General features: G+C 30.6%; 1 protein-coding gene across 2 annotated transcripts in view; it reads right to left on the bottom strand.

The window, feature by feature from the left end:
- Positions 1–5,381: 5,381 nt before the first annotated feature.
- Positions 5,382–25,664, bottom strand: part of KCNQ (KCNQ potassium channel) — a 78,520-nt gene continuing 58,237 nt past the window's right edge. For both annotated transcript variants that reach the window (XM_076539505.1, XM_076539509.1), the window contains exons 12-13: positions 20,211–20,333; positions 5,382–17,036 (exon numbers count right to left, since the gene is read on the bottom strand). In XM_076539505.1, coding sequence (XP_076395620.1) covers positions 16,935–17,036; positions 20,211–20,333 — 225 coding nt within the window. In that variant the 3' untranslated portion in view covers positions 5,382–16,934. The remainder of the gene's footprint in view (positions 17,037–20,210; positions 20,334–25,664) is intronic.

Here is a 25,664-nt window from a genome sequence, read left to right as displayed (position 1 = left end):
TTTTATTCTTTTTCTGTTTTTTTTTCTTTTTTTTTTCATTGGAAGGACACTTGCAAAATATCTTTGCCGCGGAAAAGATCTATCGCGTTTTAGTATCGGTTATTATGCGACTATAATTCTTCTGCTATTCTCTCTTTCTCTCTTTTTTTGACTTTTCTTTTTTATCGATCGTTGGATCAATCGATCACGACAGAGCTTCGGAAGGATCCAAACGAATGTCGGTCATTGTTAGGCGTTCGTCGATGATTTCTGACACTGTGTCTTTTATGACTCTTTCTTGTTAATTACAGGCTGTCACAGCCTCGTTTCAAATTTTCTGATATCGGAAAGTTAATAGAAAAAGAATAGGTAATCAAATACGAGACTTCTTTTCAACACATCCAAGAGGTGTAAAGTATAGAAATTCATCGACTAACACTACTACCCTAATCTCGTGCGTGAATCCATGTTCTAATATTAGACGATATTTACAATATATTATTTAAACATGTTCAATTCGGCGCAGGTCACCTGTATAGTTAGAAAATAGTCGCAGAGAAGGCAAAGAACCATTGCTACTCGTTTCTTATATTTTGTATCTACCTAACTAATAACTTTTATTTATATACTCCTCCTTAAACGTGTATAACTTACTGCGTACGATTGTTTTTTTTTGTATTATATTTATTGAAAATAAAATGTAACGATGACCGTTCAGGTATTCGGAACATTATTGTTCGATTTTTATTTGTTTGATGTAGGTAGGTTTATTCGGATTCGGTGGATGAAATTGATTAACAAGATTTGAAATCTTTTGTTGGTAAAAGTGGGAAGTTTGGGATTTTGGGTTTTTGGGTTTTCGGGGGTTTGGATTTTCGGGTTTTTGGGATTTTGGGTTCTTGGGATTTCGGGTTCTTGGGATTTCGGGTTCTTGGGGTTTTGGGTTCTTGGGATTTTGGGTTCTTGGAATTTTGGGTTCTTGGGATTTCGGGTTCTTGGGATTTCGGGTTCTTGGGATTTTGGGTTCTTGGGATTTTGGGTTCTTGGGATTTCGGGTTCTTGGGATTTCGGGTTCTTGAGTTTTCGGATTCTTGGGATTTCGGGTTCTTGGGATTTTGGGTTCTTGGGATTTCGGGTTCTTGGGATTTCGGGTTCTTGGGTTTTCGGGTTCTTGGGATTTTGGGTTCTTGGGATTTTGGGTTCTTGGGATTTCGGGTTCTTTGGATTTTGGGATGTTGGTATTTTGGAATTTTGGGATTTTGGGTTCTTGGGATTTTAGGTTCTTGGGATTTCGGGTTCTTGGGATTTCGGGTTCTTGGGATTTCGGGTTCTTGGGATTTCGGGTTCTTGGGTTTTCGGGTTCTTGATATTTTTAGTTTTAAGGTTTCTGGAATTTTGAGTTTTCGGGTTTTCGGGTTCTTGGGTTTCTGGGTTTTTGGGTGTTTGGAATCTCAGATTTTTGGGAGTTTGGGTTTTGGGATCTTGCAGTTCCAAGATTTTGGAATTTTGGGATTCTGAAGTTTTAGAGTTTTGACACTTCATTACTTCTCAAGTTTTTTAATTTTAGAATCTCGAGTTTTGAAATTTAGAATTTATAGATCTTCCAAACACAAAATTTTTGAATTCCAAACCTTTTTAGAATTTTAACCCTTCAAATATGTAAAATAGTAGTATCCAAAATATCTCAAATCTTGCTAGCCCAAACGAAGAGTAACCAAAATGAACTTTAAATTCTAAAATCTGTCATGGACAAAATAACTTGTTTAAAAAAATAAATACGAAGGAACACGATACAGTGAGTTCGTTTACGGCTTCGTTAAGAATTCTACGAAAACTTAACACCATGGTTGAACACGTTCGATCGTTGGTATACTTAAATATACTTAGCTAGTATCAAGAGTACTAAAGAGGATATTGCTTAAATAGTTGCTCGATACGAGGAGCGAGGTTTTTCGCTCGTGTTCCTCGATTTTATACTACTAAATATTTCTTCTTTCTTAAACAGGCATCCTCGAAATGATGTGTGGATTATTGCTGAATAATACGATGCTATCTGCATTTTGTATATAAATATAATTTGATATGCGTCGTGATTGCAAAACTCTTTCGGGATGTTACAAGGAAAACGAGAGATCTAATATACGTGTTTTAAATTGTTTTTTTGAAGGATGAGTTAGGTTTGAATTGTTAATATTTACTGGGTCGTTGCATATCAAATGGCGAACAAATTATGAGATGATGTAAAATTAAAGTAAGTTAAATATTATAGTTAAAGTAAATTGGTTAGCTTAGTGCTTTTTTTTTGAGGAAGAAGCCACTTTGTGGCGGGAAAATTTATTTCTCTAATTTTCAATAATTTTTATAGTTATTTTGAAAGATTTTTTGATTCATTTTTACCTGACTTTTATGTTCATTTACATTAATTTTTATGGCCATTTTTGTTGACACTTATGATCATTTTTATTTAAGCTTCAAAGTCATGTGATTATGTGCTATTTTATAATGTTACTAACAGGTTTTGATTTGTGTTGCTACGTATAAGTTAAGAGCTTAAATTTGTATTGATTAAAGCTTAATTTCATAATTTTTATTAAATTTTATGTTTCGAACTGATATACCATAAGCGCCATTTTGTGATACTTTCGTGTCATCAAATTATATCAAAGTTGTTACGTTTTCAACTTCGCCATTTGATAAATAACAGCCCAGTACATATTCAAGAACGAGATGGAGGTACAAAATAAAATGATTTACTTTATTCTACAGCGACATTCTGATAATAAAACATCGTTAAAAAATTCATATGACAATCGAAGCAGACCTTTTAAAATTCACCTTTCGTTAATTGGCCCCTTTTTTACCAAATAAAACGAGTGTACTGATACATGTAATAGATAAATGCGATTGTTAAATATTTTAATCATTTTTTAAAATAAATTCATTTGTTCAGAAAGACACAGTCAATGTATAAGCATTGACTAAATAAAAAATTGTTAAAATTAGTAAATTACAAGTTTATTATAAGTACGATTTACTGATAATGCAACCACTTTAAACTTGTAAAATTATTGAAACAAATATTGCAAGAAAAAATTTTGAAGCTTATCTAATTATTTGAAAATTATTTTCAATCCTACATTATTAATTTTTAAGCATATTTAATTGGAAATTTTTGATTTAAACAATTCTTGCTTTCAAAGAATAATTATTTTCAAAGAACATCTCACAAAAATTCGATGTAATAAATTTTCATAACTTATGATTTATGATAAATTTCATAACTGTTATTCTTTCGTCGATGATAGACAGCCATCTTGTTTCTTTGTTTAAACGGCTGCTCAGCGTTAAAAAAGTGAGAAAATTATAGACTTGCAAATTTGATAACGGAGTTTGTTCATGAGAAATACGATTCAATAGAGAGATTATCGAAAAATATAAAAGTACTCTGTAAAGAAACGTTTAGGTCCATTTCGACGTGTGATATTCGAAAGGTTAGGTTACAATATTTTGGTCTGTTTTCACGTTTCCCTGTGAAATTGATTGTTACGCGAAGTTTCGTACTCGAAGAAGAGGTAGAAAGTAGCGAGTAAAGAGATTTATGGTGTTCGAGATCAATCGTGTTCAAAAATTAATAAATTATTTTAATCCCCACCCTCTTTGATTTTACTTGCACTTTTCATTTTTTTTTTATTGATGGAAGTATACGAAAAAGTTTATTTGAGAAATTAAGTTAATTTATTGATGAAATTAATTCAGTTGACGTAACTAATTATTTAAATTAATTAAGGTTATTTAAATTCTTGATTAAATTTAGGTAATTAATTATTTTAATTAATTTAGATAATTCAACTGATTGATTAAATTCAAGTAACTAATTATTTAAATTAATATATATAATGCATCTGCAATTAATTACATCAATTTAGTTGATTTTATAACCTAAATTAATTTAACTGATTGGATTAATTAATGAATCTAATTAAACTGACAACAAAAATTGATCACATTAGATTAACTGACCAAAAAAAAATTACTTAAATTAATTCATTAAATTCAATTTAAATAACTTCAGTAATAATTTACATAAACACAACTCAAACTAAACTAAACTAGTTATTTAATTAATAAAACTTGATCAAACTAATAAATTAGTTATTTGACTTGCTTTTTTCTTTTTTTATTAATGACCAGCCTTCAAAAGAATATTGAATAGTATTGATTGATCTGTAGATTATTTTTGTGTTTATTATTAATATAAAATAACAATGTTTTTGTCAAAAACCAAGAAAAAGCATTGAACTCGAATATTAGCGTAATTCTACAACTCTTTTTGAGTATATTTATTCATAGTACTCACGATGTATATTTACACGTATATTTTTTAATTAATTAAAAGTTTCGATTACACGTTATTTTCGGCCGATTCGCGAACACTACTTGCTTTTCAAGGTTTATGCGATAGTATATTTACAATCGTTATCAATGCGTATTGATAACGCGTTTAAACAATGTAGCTTTATAACAATTGCAAATTACTATTTAGCATATTATATCATTTTTTGTATATTTACATAGTGTATTCCGGAAATGCAGATTTTCTATGCCGAAATTATTCATTAAATCTTTTTTTTATAATTTGTAATATGTGTTTTGATACTTGATAAAATCTGTTTGCTAATTGAGTAATCAAACTTTGATGACGGAATTCAATTTTTTGTTTTTTATTGAATATTAAGTTAACTTTGTGGTTGGTAGTTTTGTTTGCCATTTACGCTTTTTAACTTTTTATTTCTCCTTTTTTTTTAAAATCACTATAATTTTGATGAGCATCGATCGTGAACACTACAATATTTTATACGAAACCTCAATTCAAACTAAATTAAACATATCCGTGAGTTTTTACATGTTTGTCATTAACAAGCATGATTAAAAAGTTGTTAAAAAGAAAAAGGAAAAAATGTTGTTTTAATCGATTCATTTATATCCTTTTTTTTTGTCGATCTGAAAAGAAAAAATAAATGATTTAACCCTTCGTTGCATTTGTATTTTGAACATAAAAATATTTTGCAATATTTTTTAATTTCGTCGAACATGAATTTTTGTAAATTTTGAATAATATTAATTATATCCGTATCTTATTAAAAATTATTGAAAACATTTCTTGTTAATTTTGAATTTTTACTTCAATTTTAATTAAATTTTAATTTTAATTTAATTGAATTCAGAATAATTACATTTTGCATATTTTACAAATATTTTAAATTTGCAATAAATACTAATTTGTAATTTTAGATAAGTCTTTAGATAGAAGTTAATAGAATTTAATAGAAGTTTACAAGAATTGATATTTTGTTAATAAAAATTGAAGAGCTCATGCAACAAAGAGATAAAAGTTTGATAAACATGATTCAAAAGAGGGATTTATTGTGAAACGAAAAAACTTAACGTTTATTTATCGATGATAGAGATTATTTATGCGAGTTTTATACGTTTTTGATTGTCTCTACTGATGGTCAGCAATATAATCGAGTGGTGTTTCATTAAGCGTTCAGCAACACTCAAATTCTCTCAAATTCGGCGTTTAGTTTTATTTCTAATATAATATCAAACCTCGTTCTTTCGTCTCGTAAGGTTCGAGATAAGCGACAGGAAATCCACGAGCTTCGAAAACATTTCTCGTCTAAATTTTCTTATGCAAAATACAGCAAATTATTTATTACAAATTCAAAGAAAATGAATATCAACAAGAAAAGTTTGAAAGAAAATTTAATTACTCATTCGACAAATATGTTGAACGAAAATTTGTTTATATAACAAATTGCAGATAATAATTTTGATGTAATGACAACATTTCTGTTCATAATGTACTGATATAATTTTCCAATAATTTTTTAGCAGAATATGATAATTTAAAACGAGTGTAACTTTAAAAAAATTGTGCTCAAAATTTGTTAAAAATCAATGTTACATAATTTACTTTTCAATTTTTCTTTGTTTTCTTTTTGTTTATTCAAGTTTATTTATTGTCCCATTTAGGGTTACGTTAATTTATAAATTATCATGAAATTGACTATTTTATAATCAATTAATTTGTTTACAATGATAATTCTTGTAATTTAACGAGAAACGTTTCAGCATCGTGGACGAAGGAAACAAAAGAACACTCGAGCTTCGGCTTCGTTTTACAAAACTGAGGAATTCGTTCTGTAAAGTCGAAGCCTGCGTTTGAGGGGTGGGCATCAGGGCAAACGGAGGGCGCATACTGATTTAAGATAGTACCACACATTCACTTGAGCCAATTAAAGTTCTTCGAATATGGTAAAATTGTGAGTTAAAATTTTATTTTTTTTGTTAATGAACTTTTTATGATCTTGCGGTTCTTTTATTATTAAAAATGATCATTTATCGTTTTATCGTTAAAAATGATCATTTATCATTTTATCGTTAAAAATGATCATTTATCATTTTTATGATAAGAAATGAACATTTATCATTTTTATAATACAAAATGATCATTTATCATTTTCACGATGAATCATTTATTGTTCCATGGTGATTAAAATGGTAACAAAATGGAAATCTTTACCATTGGCGTTTGTATTCTTACTATTTCTCATCGTGGTAATAAAATGGTAGTTCCCGCCATTTTGTTCTCCTCGCTATTTACCATTCGCACCATTGCATGGTACTTAAAATGGTAATTTTTACTATTTTTTAATCGTAGAGTAATAAAATGGTCGTCTCTTACTATTTTATTTTACCATTCACTATTTTACCAATGGTAACTTCTACCAATTTATTAAATTGTTCATTTACTAATCAAAGTTTCTTACCATTTTTTTACTGCTATTATTTACCGCTTACCAAATGGTAAGTTTTTGTTACTGGTAAACAAAATGGTAGTAAAATGGTAATTTTACCATTGACATTTACTTTACAACATGGTAACAAAATATTGTTCATTATTTCACCATTTTTATTTATCAGTTTTATTCACTGTAATTAAAAATGATAAAAAGTGACTCTTCACTAGTATTAACATTTTTACTATTATTTTACCATCAGATGGTAATTTTTATTACCATTTCAGCATTTTTTATCGTTATTGCATTATTTCCACTATAGTGTAACAAAATGGTAGCTTTAATTATTTTTAATCTTAATGGAACGAAATGACAATTTATTACCATTTTCCTCAAAATTAAAAAATGACAAGGAACAAATTATTTTTCAAAAATAAAAGAATAAATAAAAAATTATTCTTCAAAAATGAAACAACAAAGAACAAATTACTTTTCAAAAATAAAAGAACAAACAATAAATTGCTTTCCAAAAATAAAACAATCAATAACAATATTAATTTTCAAAATCATAACAACAAACAACAAATTACTTTTCAAAAATAAAACAATCAATAACCAATTACTCTTCAAAATCAAAACAGCGAATAACAAATTACTCTCCAAACTTAAAACCTCAAGTAACAAATTACTTCACAAATTCCTTTAAAAGCAAAAAATTCATAAAATAAAAATTGTTTAGTGACTTGCGGTACTATAAAAAATTTATCTCGCACAAATTTCAGCACTTCGAATGTTACTACAGAAAAAGACAACATACTTTTGTTATGCAAAAGCGAAAAACGATAAAATACTCATAAAAGAACAATAAAATTTTAGTCCTTGAATATTGTTCCGCCCTAATGTCCATCCCCATTGTATTGCCATCATACGATTTTTATAGTCCTACGATATCGGCTATGTATATTTACAACGCTATCTTAAGCTAGATCCTATCTTCAATAGTTATCAGTTGCTTTATAGTGGAGTTAGTCGAGTGAGAGGCACCATAGAATTTTTATATCGTACATGCTCGAGCGATTTTTACAGAGTATTCATCCTCGACATGGCGAAATTTCACGATATAACACTATCTACGAAGCGAGCGTTCACCATTTTGTATTTTAGGAAGCTAAGTCACTATGAAATAAGTAAATTAAATTAAGGTACGCTTGTGACTGATACTCTGACTAGAATCAATGGTTTTAAGAAAGGGTGGAGGGATTTTATGGGGAAAATGGCGATTTTGGTGAAAGATGCTATTAGTACTTTTTGGTTGGTTTGCAAGGTTATTGAAATTTTAGCGTTATTCAATTTGGAATTTTCATCCTTATTCAATTTCCATAGTTGTTCAATTAAATTTGAAATAGAGGATAAATTAGAGAATTTGAAAGTTTAGAAATATTTGCAAGGTTAGAATTTTCATGCTACCAAAATAGTAAAGTCGAAATTGATCCAAGTCCGCTAATTTATAGATTTGGAAATTTTTTGTAAATGTTTCTTTACAGTAAATTATTCAAAATTTGAAATTTTCAAGATTTCAAGTTTTAGAATTTTTTGGAATTTCAAATGTGGAAAGAGATAGATTTCTAAATTCCCAGATCCCTAAATCCCTAGATCCCCAGATCCCCAATTCCTAAATTTCCAAATCCCTAATTCCCAAATTCTCAATTCCCTGAATTCATAAATTCCTAGTTTTGTAAATCTCCAAATCCCCAGATCACCAAATCCCCAGACCACCTAATCCCCAGATCACCAAATCCTCAGATTACCAAATCCCCAGATCACCAAATCCCCATATCTCTAGATCCCCAAATCTTCAGATCTTCAAGCCCCCAAATCTTCAAATCTTAAATTCCCAAATCCCAATTCCCTAGATTCTAAAAAATCCCTAGATCCTCAAATTCTCAGATTACCAAATCCTCAAATCCCTAGATCCCCATATCCCTAGATGTCCAAATCTCCAATTCCTAAATCCCCAATTCCCAAATCCCCAATTCCCAAATCCCCAATTCCCAAATTCCCAATTGCCAAATCCCCAATTCCCAAATCCCCAATTCCCAAATCCCCAATTCCCAAATCCCCAATTCCCAAATCCCCAATTCCCAAATCCCCAATTCCCAAATCCCCAATTCCCCAATTCCCAATTCCCAAATCCCCAATTCCCAAATCCCTAATTCCCAAGTCCTCAAATTTCCAAGTCCCTAACTCCCAAGTTCCTAATTCCCTAGATCCCTAAATTCCCTAAATCCCCAAAACCCCAAAACCCCAAAATCCCAAAACCCCAAATCCCCAAAATCCCAAAACCCCAAAAACCCCAAAACCCCAAATCTCCTAATCTCCAATTCCCAAACTCCCACTTCCCTTTATCCCTAAATTCTCATCTTCCCTAAATCCCCAAAAATGTCTCCCAACCTAAATCCCCAAATTCCCAAACTTCCAAATCCCAAATTCCCACCCTCGAAAACATCCTAATTTAAAACCTCATAACTTCACAATCCTCAATCTCATCAAACTTGACCAACCAAAAACCAACTAAAGCAACAATTTTTCCCCAAAATCGCTACATTCTCCACTAAACGCCCCTCTCCACCCTATCCTCACGAAGTATCGATAATTCCTACAATTTCGATGAAAACAAAAATAACACCTGTTTTCGAGACTGCATCAATTCCATCCCTTTGCGTTCAATTTTCTCTCTTACTCTGAAATTCTATAACATTTCAATCGATCGAAATATAAAAAACATTGTTCGTTCCAAGGTAACGAAACGAAAAAATAAGAGAAAAGAAAAACGGAGAGGTATAGAAAATTGCAAACGGGGTCTCGAAAACGCTTTGGAATGCAGAATTTCGGTATTCGAAGGAAATACTCCTGAAAGTTTTCGCTCAGGAAACTTCTACCTTCGTTATAACGTAGAATTATAGATTAACAATATTTACAGATTAACAATAGCATAGTTTAAACGATAGATATTTTCAGTGCAATATTTCGCCCGTAGCGTAAACGTTTATCCTAGTTAACAAGAGACTGGTCCTTCCCGCGCAGAGATCGATTTAACCCTCGATATTAGTGTACAGTCGATATTAGAACGAATGCAACGCATGCTTTGCAAATTATCCTTTACAAAGAGAACTCGCACGTTTCGGGAGCTCGTATTCCACGAAAATAGAACAATTTTTGTTAACACTCGACGGGGGTCGCTTTACCGTTCGAGCACGAAATTAACCCCTTGTACTATTTTCATGTCGCGTTCTTGTTTCAGCTGTGATATATTTTACTCACGCTTCAAAAATTAATTTTTGAATTACATTTGAACTTTGCAATTATTTGTTAATTGTCAATTATTTGCGTAGTCAACGATTAATACCAAATGACATAATAACATTTGACATATGGAATAATACAAAATTGACATAATAACATTTGGCATATAGAGTAATACCAAATTGACATAATAAAAATTTTACATGTACAATAATATCAAATTAACATAATAACAATTGACGTATAGAAAAATACCAATTTGACATAATAACATTTGACGTATAGTATAATAATGTTAATAATACCAAATTGACATTTCTTTGTCTATTTTAATATTGCTGTGATTAGTTCTGAAGCAACTGATGTCAAATAAATCATAGTGCAAGGGGTTGACCGTAATTTTCGAGGCAGTTGCGTTCACAGCTAACAATGCAGCATGAAATTATAAAAATAAAAATTTAAACAGTTAGATGTGGATTGTATTTAACGGTCCTCGATTATGAAAATGATTAAAATTGCAATTTTGAATTGCAGCAGATTGAGGTCAAGTTTTTATTGGTTTTAATGTATTTTGAACCACTGAATAAAACAGAATAATGGAATCAATTTGTGAAATTAAAGAGCGTGAAAGCACTCGATCAATTTCGCTTCTTTTTCAATCAAATTAATCCAGTAGGATAAAGTCAGTGTTCTGGATCTAATTTATTTCGGAGTAAAATTGTAAATCGTGGGATAATAAGAAATTGATATACGAATGATCGAATTAATCTGGGAGGTTAATGAGCTCTGCATTTTATTCTTTGATTTTAATTAAAATTTTAACTCAACTCTAAAATAATATAAAATTAATGACAAAAAATTTAACTAAAAATGTTTGTATTTTTAATTAAAAATGTAGTTAAGTACTGTCAAATTAATTCAAGTAAGTAGTCAATTATTTATTTCAAATTAACCCTGCAAACTCTGAAACAGAGCACAATTAAAAATAAAAAATGTGACAAAATATTTTTACCTTTTGATGTGAACAATTCTTCAATTGTCAGAAAATCACTGTTCTCTTTGTTATTATTAATAGTAATTAATAAAATTTCAAAGATAATTAAAGATTGCCAAATCGAGGAATTTTTGCTCGGACCACAATCGATATTCGTTCGATACTTCACAATTGATATTTATCAATACTCCTTTTATATTTTTTGGAATTATGTGAAATCATAGCAAAAATGTATAATTCAATATGAAAAATGTTTGAATCGTGCTCGAATGGTAAAAACGAATAATATTATTGAAATTAGAAGGAAAACGCATACACGCACTCACATACTCGCAGATAATCGTTTTAATAGTTAGCACGACAAGATTTTTACGGTGTCGATAACGTTATGGTTCTTTTACGTGCCGTATTCGATAACCTACGTAGAAAATATAAATGTTTCTATTAGAGATGTGCGAGAACACGAAATCCCGGTTTCAAACTGGTTCAGAAATGTTCAAGTTAAATTGAGTTGGTTTTTAATAAATATATATGTATACTTCAGAACGTAAATAAGAATATAATTGATTTTTTTATTAATATAAGCAAGTAATTCATTCATGTAATAATAAACATATGTGGAATATGTTTTAAGGAGACTTTTTTTTAATTTGAATATTTACTGATATTTAGATCACTAATTCTCAAGGCTGTGATTGTTAAATTTATAAATTTTCAAGATTGCAATTTCTCGATTTATGATTTTTCAAGGTTGTAATTTTCAATGTATGAAACCTGGAAATTTGAAAAATTGAAAATTTACAAATTAAAAAGTTCTAAACTTTAAAAACTTGTATATCTCCACAATGAAAATTCAACAACTTCAAGAATTCAGAAACACAAAAATCTCCGAACTTAATAATTTCTCACTTAAAAATAAAACTAAATTTAAAAGTATGAAATTTGCTACTAATTTCTTATATCACACGTTCTTCCATTATAAAGCAGCTTAAGTATTTATAAAGCTCCCATCAATCTCAAAACATTTCCGAATCAGTTCACTTTCGATATTCCAGAGTTCTCCCACACCCCTAATTCCTATATGTATTTATGTATATGCAGAATATATACCGATTCTCTGTTTCCTTCCATGTTTTTTCTTCTTTTCGAAGTATATACATCGTTTCTTTCCCTTCTTGTTCGTAACCGTATTGCAAACTTACGACTCTTTTACGATTTCATGGATTTTCGAGTAACTCAGAGTGCGTGCAGGGTGTTCGTGATAAACAAATTTATCTTCGGTATTAAACCAAAAACTTATTTTGTGTTTAATCACATTTAATGTGATTTTTGAAGAACCCTTCACGATTCTGGATGGAACATTCACTGTTTCATGCACCATAAACGATAAAAATATAATTTTCATTTGTATTTATGGTGTTCATTATTGTACAATATTTGATATGTCACTGTGTTATAATTTTTAAACATTTATTATCAATGCTTTATTTTTTCACGTGTCTGAACGTAAGATGTAAAATTTTACATTTGTTAAAAGAATAAAAATTTGAATTATAGAAAATATTCATAAATGCAATAAATATAAAATTGAAGAAATATTTATGATTTTCATTTAAGTGTGAATTCAAAAACAATCAAAAGTTTAATTCAAAATTGCAATATATTAAAAAATAAATTACGTTTGCCATTTTAACTCGAAAGAAGTCAATGTACTTTTCCAAAAATATCATATACAAGATTTCATCATTAAATATTGTTAAAAAATCTGTAAAACAAATAAAAATTTTGTATATAACATTTTGTCTTCTTTTTTAATATTTCACGAACACCCTGTACATCCAGGAACCAATAACTCGAACGTTCGTATCGAAGACCGATAAAAACACATATGCACGCATACGCACACATACACACACATACACGCATGTATTTCGCAAACTTTCTTCAGAACTCGTCGAAATTCGGTCATATGCGAGTGGTAGAATTTTTTAACTCTTTGCAGTTCAAAGTTGAATTTAACTCTTTTATTTATTCAATATAACAGGATTTTGCATTTATCTGTTAATAAAATTTTTGTAACTTTACATTCTTATTTTTTATTAAAACACGATTTTAACTACTTATTTATTAAATAATAAATTCTGTTAGAGATTCAAAATATTTCAATAATATTTTAAAACATTTTGTCAAATTATATTGTTTTAAATACAAGGTTATTTAAAATGTTTCAAAAGATTATTTAAAATATAGGAGATTTGCATCAAATAAGTAAAATATTTCCTTTTGAAATGTGTTTGAAATATGTAAGTATTTTAAAAGGTTATGTTTGGTTAAAATATTACAAAAATATTGTTTGACAATATTGTGTAACAAGTTTACATTCTCCCTCTTTTTAAATAAGATTCATACCTTTACAAATTTCAGGTTTAAAAAAACCATTTTAAATGAAGATTTTCGAAGTAAATTAAGTTAGGTTAATTTTTCGAAATAAATTAGGTTAGGTTAATTTTTCGAAGTAAATTAGGTCAGCATTTCCGAAGTAAATAATAAAATTATGATAATGCATCTATAATTTTTATCAACAAATTTTCGTCAGTGAGAAAATAAAAATTGAAATATTAAAATAATCGTTGGAAATTAAAAAGGAAAGCGAATGAGAAAATGGTGGACGTCTGCAAAGAGTTAAAATGGCGCCACGTAAACCGCTCCTCGAAAGCATAATACGTTCCCCGTTATCTCGAGCAAAGCGTCGCGTTTTGTGCTAGAAATTGAAAAAATCGCGTCAAAGATACAAGTTATAGTTATAGTAAGTAACTCGACACCGCGTTTGTACAATCATCACCCTCCACCTCGCATTTAAAAGACACTAGGCGATAAAGTTTCAAAGTTCGTGATTAATTAAGGCGTAATAATTGATCGTTATTACCAGCAGAGACTAGAAGTTATCTGTATGTGTATAATAATAAGCCTATAAGAGATATCTCATCTAGGAAGTTTCTTTTTTTGTCAATTTTCCTTTGTTTATTTATTTTATTTGCTTATTGTTCCTCTCTATTAATTCCTAGTTGGCCCAAGTGATGTTCCCAAGACGTTTGCATCCAAACATTTAACCGTCCTAATTAATTTCTCTTCTGAAACTGCTTCTAATCCTTGTGTGTTTTTTTATTCTTTATTCACGATCTACCTACGGTTAACGTTTCTACGTGTACAATTGTCCATTACAGCCAATCGTCCTTCAGGTCCAGCTTCTTCAGGTTCCGGTACGATATACTCGAGACGCGGAAAGCGTACGACATTTATCGATATGTTCAGAACAACGAGAATCTCTGTGTCTCTTTCGGACACCGTTTTCTTACTCGTCGCGGTGATTAAACGATCGTCCTTCGTTCGAAGAGGAAAATCGTTCCTGTGCGTTTAGCGTGATCGTTATTTTTTTTTTCGAGGATCCTACGTAGCGGAAGTATCGAAGTGGCGACGTTTCTTCGTACCAATTCACACGCCTTTCCTCTTGCCTTTCCTTCGCAGAGTACATCCACTCTCGAGTTGTGGAAAAGGATTTCAGTTGCTTCTTTTGATGAGTGACAAAGGAAACGATTCACTTCTTTTTTCTTCGGAGATTTTTTAGGTTAGGTTGAGGTCGTATTTCTTGAAGTTTCAACACTTGATTTTTTAAGGTTAATTAGTTCGGATTTTTGAAGGTTAGGATACTTCAAATTTATATTTTTTGAGGTTAGAGTATTTGAAGGTTGGATTTTTTAAGGTTGACACACTTTAAATTTATATTTTTTGAGGTTAGAATATTTGAAGGTTGGATTTTTTGAAGGTTGACACACTTCAAATTTATATTTTTTGAGGTTAGAATATTTGAAGGCCGGATTTTTGAAGGTTGACACACTTGAAAATTATATTTCTTGAGGTTAGAGTATTTGAAGTTTGGATTTTTGAAGGCTGACACACTTCAAACTTATATTTTTTGAGGTTAGAATATTTGAAGGTCGGATTTTTGAGGGTTGACACACTTGAAAATTATATTTTTTGAGGTTAGAGTATTTGAAGTTTGGATTTTTGAAGATTGGTATGCCTCAAGGTTGTACTTTTTGATTAGAATACAAGAAGGTCGGATTTCTGAAGGTTAGAACACTTCAAGGTTGCATTTTTAAGGTTAGAATATCCAAAGATCGAATTTTTGAAGGTTAGGATACTTCAAGATTATATTTTTTGATGTTAGAATACTCGGACCTTGTTTGCTCGAAGGTCAAATATAGCAAATCAGTTTTTTTAAATTTTCTTGAAGTCTTTTCAATCGAATGAAAGAAGTGAAGTTTGCTCATGGATTCAATGAAATCAACCAATTTATTTTAAGTTTGCCTAGTAATTGAAGGAAAATGCTTCTTCAAGCTTTTAAAAATTCATCTTCTTCAAGTCTGTTTATGAATCAAGTGAAAATATTTAGACGTCTCTTCACTTTGTTTATGAATAAAATAAAATTCATAAAGTTGCTTCAAGTTTATGTATCAAATGTTGCTGAATTTTTTTAAGTCTCACTATGAAATAAATTTAAATGATTTTTTTTCAATTTTCTTCACAAGTCAAATCAAAACCTCCCTCAAGTTTATTTACAAATTAAACAAAACCAATTTTTCTTCAATCTTCTCACGAATCAAAGACATGAAAGCACTTTTACAATTATTTTGCTCAGTTCACTCTTTCTCCGTTAATCCATAAGATCTTTCGGTTCATCCCAAACGAACAAATTAAATTGACGCCTGTCCCAGACACCGAACCATCTATCTTACTCTTTACTTTCAGATTCATACAATTTTCAGCGAAACTTCGAGATCTTCAATCATAGAATTATAAAGTTTACCGAAGAAACCGTCATCTCAAGGAGCTTTTCAAACTTTCATTCGTTTTCTTCATCTTCAGAAAATGTTCAGACTGAATGCTCTTCAAACTGTTCTTTCTCATTCTTTTTCTGGGTGCAGTCTACAATGCTATTGTCATTTCAAGAATTTCTTCATCAAGTTGTTAATCTTTGTTTCAAGTGCAAACCACAATTTCTTCAGCAACTTCTGAACCTTCATTTTAATAGTAAACATATAATTTCTTCATCAAGTTATAAATCTTTGTTTCAACTGCAAAGCAAGAATTTCTTCACCAAATTGTAAATCTTTGTTTCAAGTCCAAATCCACAATTTTTTCAGCAACTTTAGGATCTTGATTTTAATAGCAAACTCATAATTTCTTCATGAAGTTACAACTCTTCATTTCAACTGCAAACCAAAAATTTCCTCATCAAGTCGTAAATCTTTGTTTCAAGTCTAAATCCACAATTTCTTCAGCAACTTCTGAACCTTCATTTCAATAGCAAACCAAAAATTTCTTCATTAAGCTACAACTCTTCATTCCCCAGCAATCCAAAAATTTCTTCATCAACTTGTAAATCTTCCAAGTCCAAAATCATAAATCATTTCACCTTCAAACCCATCCTCAACACAAAAATCTTCATTTCAAAAATTTCTTCAGCAACGTAAAAATGTTTCTTCCAAATATAACCTCAAATCTGCTTCACCAGTTTGAAAGCATTTGAAACAGAAATACGAAGAAAGTAATTTTTGCGCCAGGACCTTTGAGTCCAAACAGAAAGCAAGAAGCGATCGTTGTTTCCTTTGCAGCGTGATTTTCAGCTAGTTTGGTGAAATCCTCTTCAACAGTCGATATCGAAAAACGGTTTCGATTCAACCGCTCTCGCTGAACATGTCCGGGACAAGGTTGGTTATGGTAACACGAGGCAAAGTCCACGGGATTGCCAGTGATCGCGGAACAGATGGCACGAGCTCGCCGGGGGCTTTCTGTTACACGTCGTCCTCTATACTCCTCAGGGGTATTTGTTGCTTTTGTGCAACCGCGTTCAGCACGTACACCAGCTGGTCCAATTTCTTATCCATCACGGACAACTGTGGACAGAAATGGTTTCTATGTAAGAATCGAACTTATTGTGTCGTTTCGGTGTTGGACGTCGTTTTGACGAGTTTGTGGATACGGTACGTACTATACATGCTATACTACGTATAGTGTGTGTGTATGATCTTCATCTGTGAGATGAAAAGTGGGGATGAACTTTGATAGGTATTGTGGAGTAAATTAAAAATTGTACATTTATGCAAAAATCTAATGTGTTCAAAATACTTTAAAAATGTGTTCATTTTTAAATTATTCAATTTTTAAATTTTTAACCTTTTGGAATTAAATTATTTTTGAATTTTTGAATTTTTGAATTTCAAATTCCAAGGTTTGAGAATATTTAGATCGTTTATCTGGACTCTCAAATCTCTAGATTCTCATGTTGCTTCACTGTAAAATCCCTAGATTCCAAAATTTCTAGATGCTGAAATTCCTAGACTTTCACATTCCCATACTTGAAATTTCCTAGATTGATAAATCCCCAGTCCTCAAATCCTCAGATTCCACTATTAAAAGCTTAATAAATCTCTAGATTTTCAATTCCAAAGTTTCTAAATCCCTAGATTCCTCAATTTCAAGGTTTCGATATCCCTAGATTCTTCAATTCTAAAATTCAGAAGTTCTTAGACTTCTCAATTCCAAAGTATTCGAGTCCTTAAATTTTCCAATTCCAAATTTTCTAAATTTCCCAAATCCAAGTTCTCCAAATTTCCAAGTCCTAAATTCCCTAGATTTCCAAAGTAAAAAAATTCCCAAATGCTGAATTCCCTAAATTCCCAAATTTGAAAATCCCAAAATGCCCAATTCCCTAGATTCTCAAATTCCAAAATGCCAAATTCCCTAAATTCTCAAATTTGAAAATCTCAATGTACCTAATTCCCTAGATTCCCCAATCCCAAAGTGTCCAATTCCCTAGATTCTCAAATTCCAAAATGCCAAGTTCCCTAAATTCCCAAATTTGAAAATCCCAAAATACCTAATTCCCTAGATTCCCAAATTCCAAAATACTCAATTCCCTAGATTCTAAAATTCCAAAATACTCAATTCCGAGGATTCTAAAATTCCAAAATACTCAATTCCCTGGATTCCAAAATTCCAAAGTGCCAATTTCCTTAAATTCCCAAATTTGAAAATCCTAAATTCCTAAATTTCAAAAATTGCCTAATTCCCTAGATTCCTAAATTCCCAAATTCCCAAATTCCCAAATTCCCAAATTCCCAAATTCCAAAATTTCAAAATTCCTAATTCCCTAGATTCCCTAACCCATTCCCTATAAATTCTAAAAAATCCCTAAGAACGAATAAATAGTACCTCCCCATTTCTTTCAATTATCATATTTCCCCTAGATAAGCCCGCCTTCCTCTTCACCGTACCTCTTTACCGCTTTATCGCAAGAAATCACGAGCGAGCAGAAATGAATTAATTCACTGCCACGTCTCGAAAGAAATGAAAATTTGATGCAAGTAGTTAAGCAACGCGAACGACGATGCTATCGCCATTTCTACTCTCGGAAAACAATCAGATAATTACAAAATGGAGGTTCACTGCGCGAGCCGCGATGCCAACGTAACGACACGAAACATTAAACCTCATTCATCAACCTCTGAAACAAAACGATCGATCAAACGTAAAATGAATGAAAACGTATTTCACCGGGAAACAACAGTTTTCCTCTTCTCATTCGCGAACAAACATTCAAGTCGAAAATTGTGGCCTGTAAATCTATCTGATCTACCGAAAACGTTCATTTGCGGAAAATGGATCTCCGTGCAACACAACGTTCATCTTCTTTTTAATTTTCAACGCAAAGTGAGGAAGTTTTAACCCCTCTTGGGAACATAAAATGAATGTTTTGGTTTTGTTTTATTATGCAAGTTCTTTTTAATAATCAGACTCGTTTCTTTGGGATTTGATTTTTGAAAAAATAGAGATTGAACGATTTTTTAAATAATAGTTAAACTTTATCTGCTTAATTAAAGATTACTTTTAATTGCTAGTTAAAGTTTATTCTCAATGGAACAATTTTTTGGATGACATTAAAATTTATTTTCTAAACTCACACAAATAAAAAATAAATCAAAATAAAACTAACTATTCATAACTATAATACGTGAATAAAATTTTATATTCCACCAATCTTGTATTTGTAAAAAGAAATAAATCTATTTGTAATAAAAATAAAAAATATGTTTCTACAAATAAAAAATTTAAAATTATTAGTTAATAATAATTATTATTATTAGGTGTTATCTCGAATGATTGATCTATTTCATTAGTCCAGTTTGAATGACAAAATAGTTTAACGCAAATGAGTTATTTATCACTGTTTCGCAAAGTTTCATTTACGACGTTAATTTAATGGTGGCCGATTTATTAAATCTGCAAAATCTTACGATGACAATTAAAACGACGCTGTTCGCATTAATCTAATCGAATTGAAGGCAGAGGAGGGTGAGTTTCAGAAGGCTGAAACTGCGCAGGCTTCTGGTGAATTGAAAATTATATCCTCCATTAGATCCGTCCATCTGCAACCCTCTAGGGAAAGAGGGTTGTGATGGAGAATGTTTTCCCCCTTGAAAAAAAATGTTAGCAAACGAGCACCCGAAACATCGTTACACTGAATAAAAGTGGAGGCAGTTTATTATCACGCGACGTCACAGGGTAATCAATTCTATCAAATTACTGTGGTATTCAATTTGCTAAAAAGCAGAAGGTACTTTTACTAGTTTTCGATATTTATAACTTACACTTTAAATTTGGTAGGTTAAGAATTTATGAAGTTATAAATAACTGAAGTTGATTTGTTTATTGCAATTTTTATTTGCAGGTTTATGGATTTATGAATTTTTGAATTAATCAATTTTTGATTCTTCAAATTTTTGAGGTTTTCAATTTTGGAATTTCTCTTTTTAGAAATCTCAAAAATTATTTTAGACAGAAACGATATGGATTTAAGAATGATTACAATATCTGAAATTTTTAACCCCTGAATTCCCAAAATTTCTAACATATCAATTTTTTACATTTTCACCTTCGCTATATTGTTGAACGCTTAACAATTTCTGCAATATAGCAAGAGTTACTCGTACCTCCAGTTGTCGATTACTAATGTAATTTAACATCTAACCACGTCAAAAATATTGTAAAATACTTTTAAATAAACTCACCTGTTGTTCAACCCTGTACAATCGCGCGCCTATCGTCATTGGCTTCACGTTTCCCGCTCGGTCGATTCCTGCTAAATAGCTGCCCGGTTTGCCCAGGGTCTGATCCAACCTCCTTTGTAGTTCCTGTAACAAACAAAATATACACCACATTTACATTAAACGAACTATGTATGGTACAATTTTCGAGTTCCAACAAAGTAAGTGTAATTATAAATACAAACAAAAGTTATTCTAAATTATAAATTATATGTATGTGTATATGTTTGTGAATTACTATGTGTATGTATATATTGGTTACTCGAAGTTTAGGGTTATTTTACGGATTCCACCCTAGAAAAAATAGTAAATTTTCAAATTCTTAGATTCTCAAATTTTTGAAACTCCAAATCTCCAAATTTCCTAATTCCAAAATTCCCAAATTTCCAAATTTCCAAATTTCCAAATTTCCAAATTTCCAAATTTCCAAATTTCCAAATTTCCAAATTTCCAAATTTCCAAATTGTCAAATTCTTACATTCTCAAATTCCCAAATGCCCTAATTACTAGATTCCCAAATTCTCAAATTCCAAAATTTCCAAATTCCCAAATCCCTAGATTCTCAAATTCCAACACTTCCAAATTTCTAGATTCCCTAGATTTCCAAATCCCTAGATTCCCAAATTCCTAAATGCCCTAATTACTAGATTTCCAGATCCCTATATTCCCAAATTCCCAAATTCTCAAATTTCCAAAGTTCCAAATTCCAAAATTCCCAAACTCCCAAATTTCCAAATTCCCAAACTCCCAAATTCCCAAATTCCCAAATTCCCAAATTCCCAAACTTCCAAATTCCCAAACTCCCAAATTCCTAAACTCCCAAATTCCTAAATTCCCAAACTCCCAAATTCCCAAATTCCCAAAGTCCCAAATTCCTAAACTCCCAAACTCCCAAATTCCTAAACTTCCAAATTCCCAAATTCCCAAATTCCCAAATTCCCAAATTCCCAAATTCCCAAATTCCCAAATTCCCAAATTCCCAAACTCCCAAATTTCCAAAGTCCCAAATTTCCAAAGTCCCAAATTCCCAAATTCCCAAACTCCCAAACTCCCAAATCTCCAAATTCCCAAATTCCCAAATTCCCAAATTCCCAAATTCCCAAACTCCCAAAATCCCAAATCCCCAAACTCCCAAATTCCCAAATTCCCAAACCCCCAAATCTCCAAATTCCCAATCATTTTCTAATCAAAATACCAGAAATTACCGAGAACAGTTATAACGATGATTGTTCATTAGTGACCCAAATACCGTCATTAATTATAAAATCAACCCGCTATTAGTTACTCAATCACACGTTACATAAATTTCATCGGCCACCAGTAACATTGTTAGAAACATTTCCAAGCGTGGCAAGCATAACATAAATTTGGTGATTCATTAGTCTGAATCAATACCGCCGTTGGTTTACTGTTTATCGAAACCGCGGTGTTTATCAAAGCATGTTACTGCGAAATGCGATTAATTAACGAGATTAATTAACGGCTGCTATCAGTGGATTAATTGTGTTTCCACCGTAATGTATGATATGTGTTCGACAGAGGTAATTTTTCGGTGGTGAACAAATATGTGATATGGTATTTTACATTCAATTAAACGTTTTTGTGCGAATCGATACATTTCATTTATAGTATTTATTAATAATATATTTATTAATATATTCCTTGATTTTTTAATTCATTATTTTATTGTTTGACATTCTGAGTTTATTCTTGTTTAATTATTTATTATTATTGCTTGAAGAAATCTGTTTGTAATATTACCTGAAAGATATAACATAACCTAACTTAACCTACTTCACAACATAACCTATAACATAACCTAACATAACCTAAAGCATACTTTAAGGTGGAAATATTATAAAATATATTCAGTATGTTTGTAAAATAAATGTGATAGTTAATTTACTTAATAGTTACAAAGTGATAGATTTAATTATTACAAAAATGTCTTTTGCGATAATTTGTGGATTTGGAAATTCGGAGACTTGGAGATTTGGGGCCTCAGAGATCTAGAAATGTAGGAATTGGAAATTTGTGAATTAGAGAATGTGGGAATTAGGGGTTGTAGAAATTTGGAGGTTATGGAATTTAGGTACGTTTGAAAATTTAGCGCGTTTGAAAATTAGACGTTCGAAATTAAGCGTTTGAGAATTGAAAATTTGGGAGTTTGAACGCTTGGAGATTTTGGAACATAAGAATTCGCAAACTCAACAATTTAAAAATTTATGTTAAGGACTTTTTTAGGTGAAAAATGCAAGAATTTATGAATCCAAATATTTGAAATTATGAACCTCAAAAAATAAGGAATTTGCAATATTTATAAATATGAAACTTTGAGATTTGAGAATCTGGGGAATCATAATAATCATTCATGCTCCTAAAATAATAATTAATCACCCAAAATAACAATCGCGTTGTTCATTATCTCAATGAACCGCAATTTCCATCAAGTTTTAAACAAAATGGAGATTGAGACAGATTGAAGATATCCTGTTTCATAATAACAAGCATAGAATCCTGCACGATAATGGATCACGTTGGCTTCGTTTAATTTTCTACTAATTAATTCGAAAGAGGAACAGTACAATGAACAGTATAATGAGATTATTGTACGTGTGAGATATAGTTTACTTTCAATTACTCATATACACAAAATGTGCATTTATTCAATCAATAATATCAATAACAGCTGTTTACCATATTCTGACGTGCGACGAACAATAACAATTTTTCGTTGTTTATGTGATATTTACTTTAGAAGTTCATTTCAATATGTCAAATATTATTTAATAATAGAGATACATTATTCGTAAAAAGAGAAGGTATAACAAGAGTGTAAAATCAATTTGAATATCAAATTTCGGATATTGGATATTAAATTATGTCAGTTATTTGATAGATTTTATTATTTGTTTTTAGGAAAATTCATTTTTGTATTTCAAACTTATTGTGAAAGAATAAATTGTTTTTTATTAGTGCAAATTTATTATTTATTAGTAAATTATTTTTTTTTTATGTCAATCATATTCATCAGTGAATTATTATTTTTAGTTCAAATTTATTATTTTTTAGTGAACTGTCTTTTTTGCAGTTGAAATTTATTACTTATTGGTAAAGTGTCTTTTCCTATTTCAAAGTTATTATTTGTTAGCAAATTATCTTTTTTCTATTTCAAATTTATTATTCATTAGTAAATTGTTCTTTTGTATTTCAAACTTGTTATTCATTAGTAAATTATTTTTTTTCTATTTCAAATTTATTTGTTAGTAAATTTTCTTTTTCCATTTCAAATTTATTATTCATTAGTTAAATTGTCTTTTTCCACTTCAAATTTATTATTTATTAGTAAGATGTCATTTTCCATTTTAAATTTATTATTGATTACTGAATTGTTTTTGTCTATTTCAAATTTATTATTCGTTAGTAAATTGTCTTTTTTCATTTCAAATTTATTGTTCATTAGTAAATTGTCTTTTTCCACTTCAAATTTATTATTGATTATTGAATTGTTTTTTTCTATTTTAAATTTATTATTGATTATTGAATTGTTTTTTTCTATTTGAAATTTATTATTCATTAGTAAATTGTCTTTTTCCACTTCAAATTTATTATTGATTATTGAATTGTTTTTTTCTATTTGAAATTTATTATTCATTAGTAAATTGTCTTTTTCTATTTCAAACATGTTATTCATCAGCAAAATGTCTTTTTCCATTTCAACTTTATTATTCATCAACAAATTGTCTTTTTCTATTTCAAACATATTACGCATCAATATCAAACTATTACAAAAATGTTCAAGATATGTTCACAACGAGACACCCTATATACCAAAGTTAGTATACCCAGTATGAAACAAGTGGTTCACACCCGTTGACCATTTGACTCAACAGACAGGCGGCGTCGAGACACGAAAGTGCATCGAAACGCAGGATGTTCGATACGCGACCGATTGGCACGCTATTATGTCGACAGCCGATCAAACTAACCCAACCTCGGCAATTCTGTCCATTGACAATTCCATTGTCCGAGCAGCTGACATTGGCTTTATTCGCTGGCCGATTGGCAACAACGTAATAATTGTCGACCCGCAATCTGCAGCCACTCTGATGGGAAACGATACGCGATACAACGCTTGCTATTGTTTCACCCCGTAACGCGAAATCACCCCTTATCGCGCGGTGTTAAACGCTCGACGCCAAGCGGGGGTTCGTTCGGATAATTGAAAGATTTCGACGGTGATATAGTGCGACGAGCGAAATAAGCCAATTAGAATATTGGCAATTTATGATAAATCTTGTGGATGTTCAGTTGGTAACATTTTTTTTTTGGATTAAGGACTGTTGATGGGGAGCAAATTTTGGGGTTGAGGGAGGTTGGAATATATTTATTTTTAAATTATTGAGTAAATTTGGGACAATTCAAATTTTTGAATTTTTGTATTAATTTTATAGATTACCAGATTCACAAATTTCAAAATTTTCAAATGCTTAACCTACAGATTCTCAAGTTTGAAAATTCCTACATCAATAAATTTCTAAATGACCGTATTTAAAAATTCTCAAATTAAAAAATGTCTAATTTCCCAAATTAAAAATTTTCTAATTTCCCAAAATAAGAAATATGTAGACTTTTAAACTAACAAGGTCCTACACGCACAAATTTACAAAATGAACAATTTTCTACATGTTCCAGCGTTTAAATATTGAAGTTTAAGAAGGACTAGATGAAAATGGAACGTCCTGTCTGCTTACACGATTCCAAAGTAATTTTCTCTGAAACTTCCTGACAGAAAGTTTATCTACCGATTTATATTTCAGCAAGCATGATCTTCCTCCTTCAAGCTTCGTCACGATATTCTACGTGCACGAGTACACGTGTAAACATTAATATTCATATTAGCAAAGGGACTTGTTGGGCTTTTGAGGCATCTCAAAGCCGTCAAGTTTTCTTTCAAATAAAATACCTTCCGGAAACTTTCATTCGACGCAGCGTTTGGAAATCTGGGAAAATTTGTGAAATTTTAGGTTTCGAAATTACAATAATAAGTTACGCTGAGGTAGGCGTATATGATGCAGAAATACAATCTCAGCACAATGACATGACGGATAATACTGTTCTCTACAGTATTGGAATAGAGTACATTGGAATAAAATTCTTGATGACTAAATTATAATTTTTTCCACAGATATACTTTAACCTTGTTAATTTACTTTTTAGAAAATTCACAAAACATTTCCAAATGTTCCCAATATCGTGTATCAGTGCAAAGAGGAGCCCATGGTGCCTAAACTTGGCGTCACCTTTTATTTACATGTAATGTACTTTTGTGGATTTGTTAACACTCTCACAAAACGTGGTGAGGGCAAAAAAAGTGCGAATCGAAACATATGAAAATGATCATTCGATTGAAACGGT

Source organism: Megachile rotundata, chromosome 2 (genome assembly GCF_050947335.1).
Source record: "Megachile rotundata isolate GNS110a chromosome 2, iyMegRotu1, whole genome shotgun sequence".
Taxonomy (NCBI): Eukaryota; Metazoa; Arthropoda; class Insecta; order Hymenoptera; family Megachilidae; genus Megachile; species Megachile rotundata.
The sequence above is the reverse complement of the archived record's forward strand: the minus strand, read 5'-3'. Positions and strand labels throughout refer to the sequence as shown.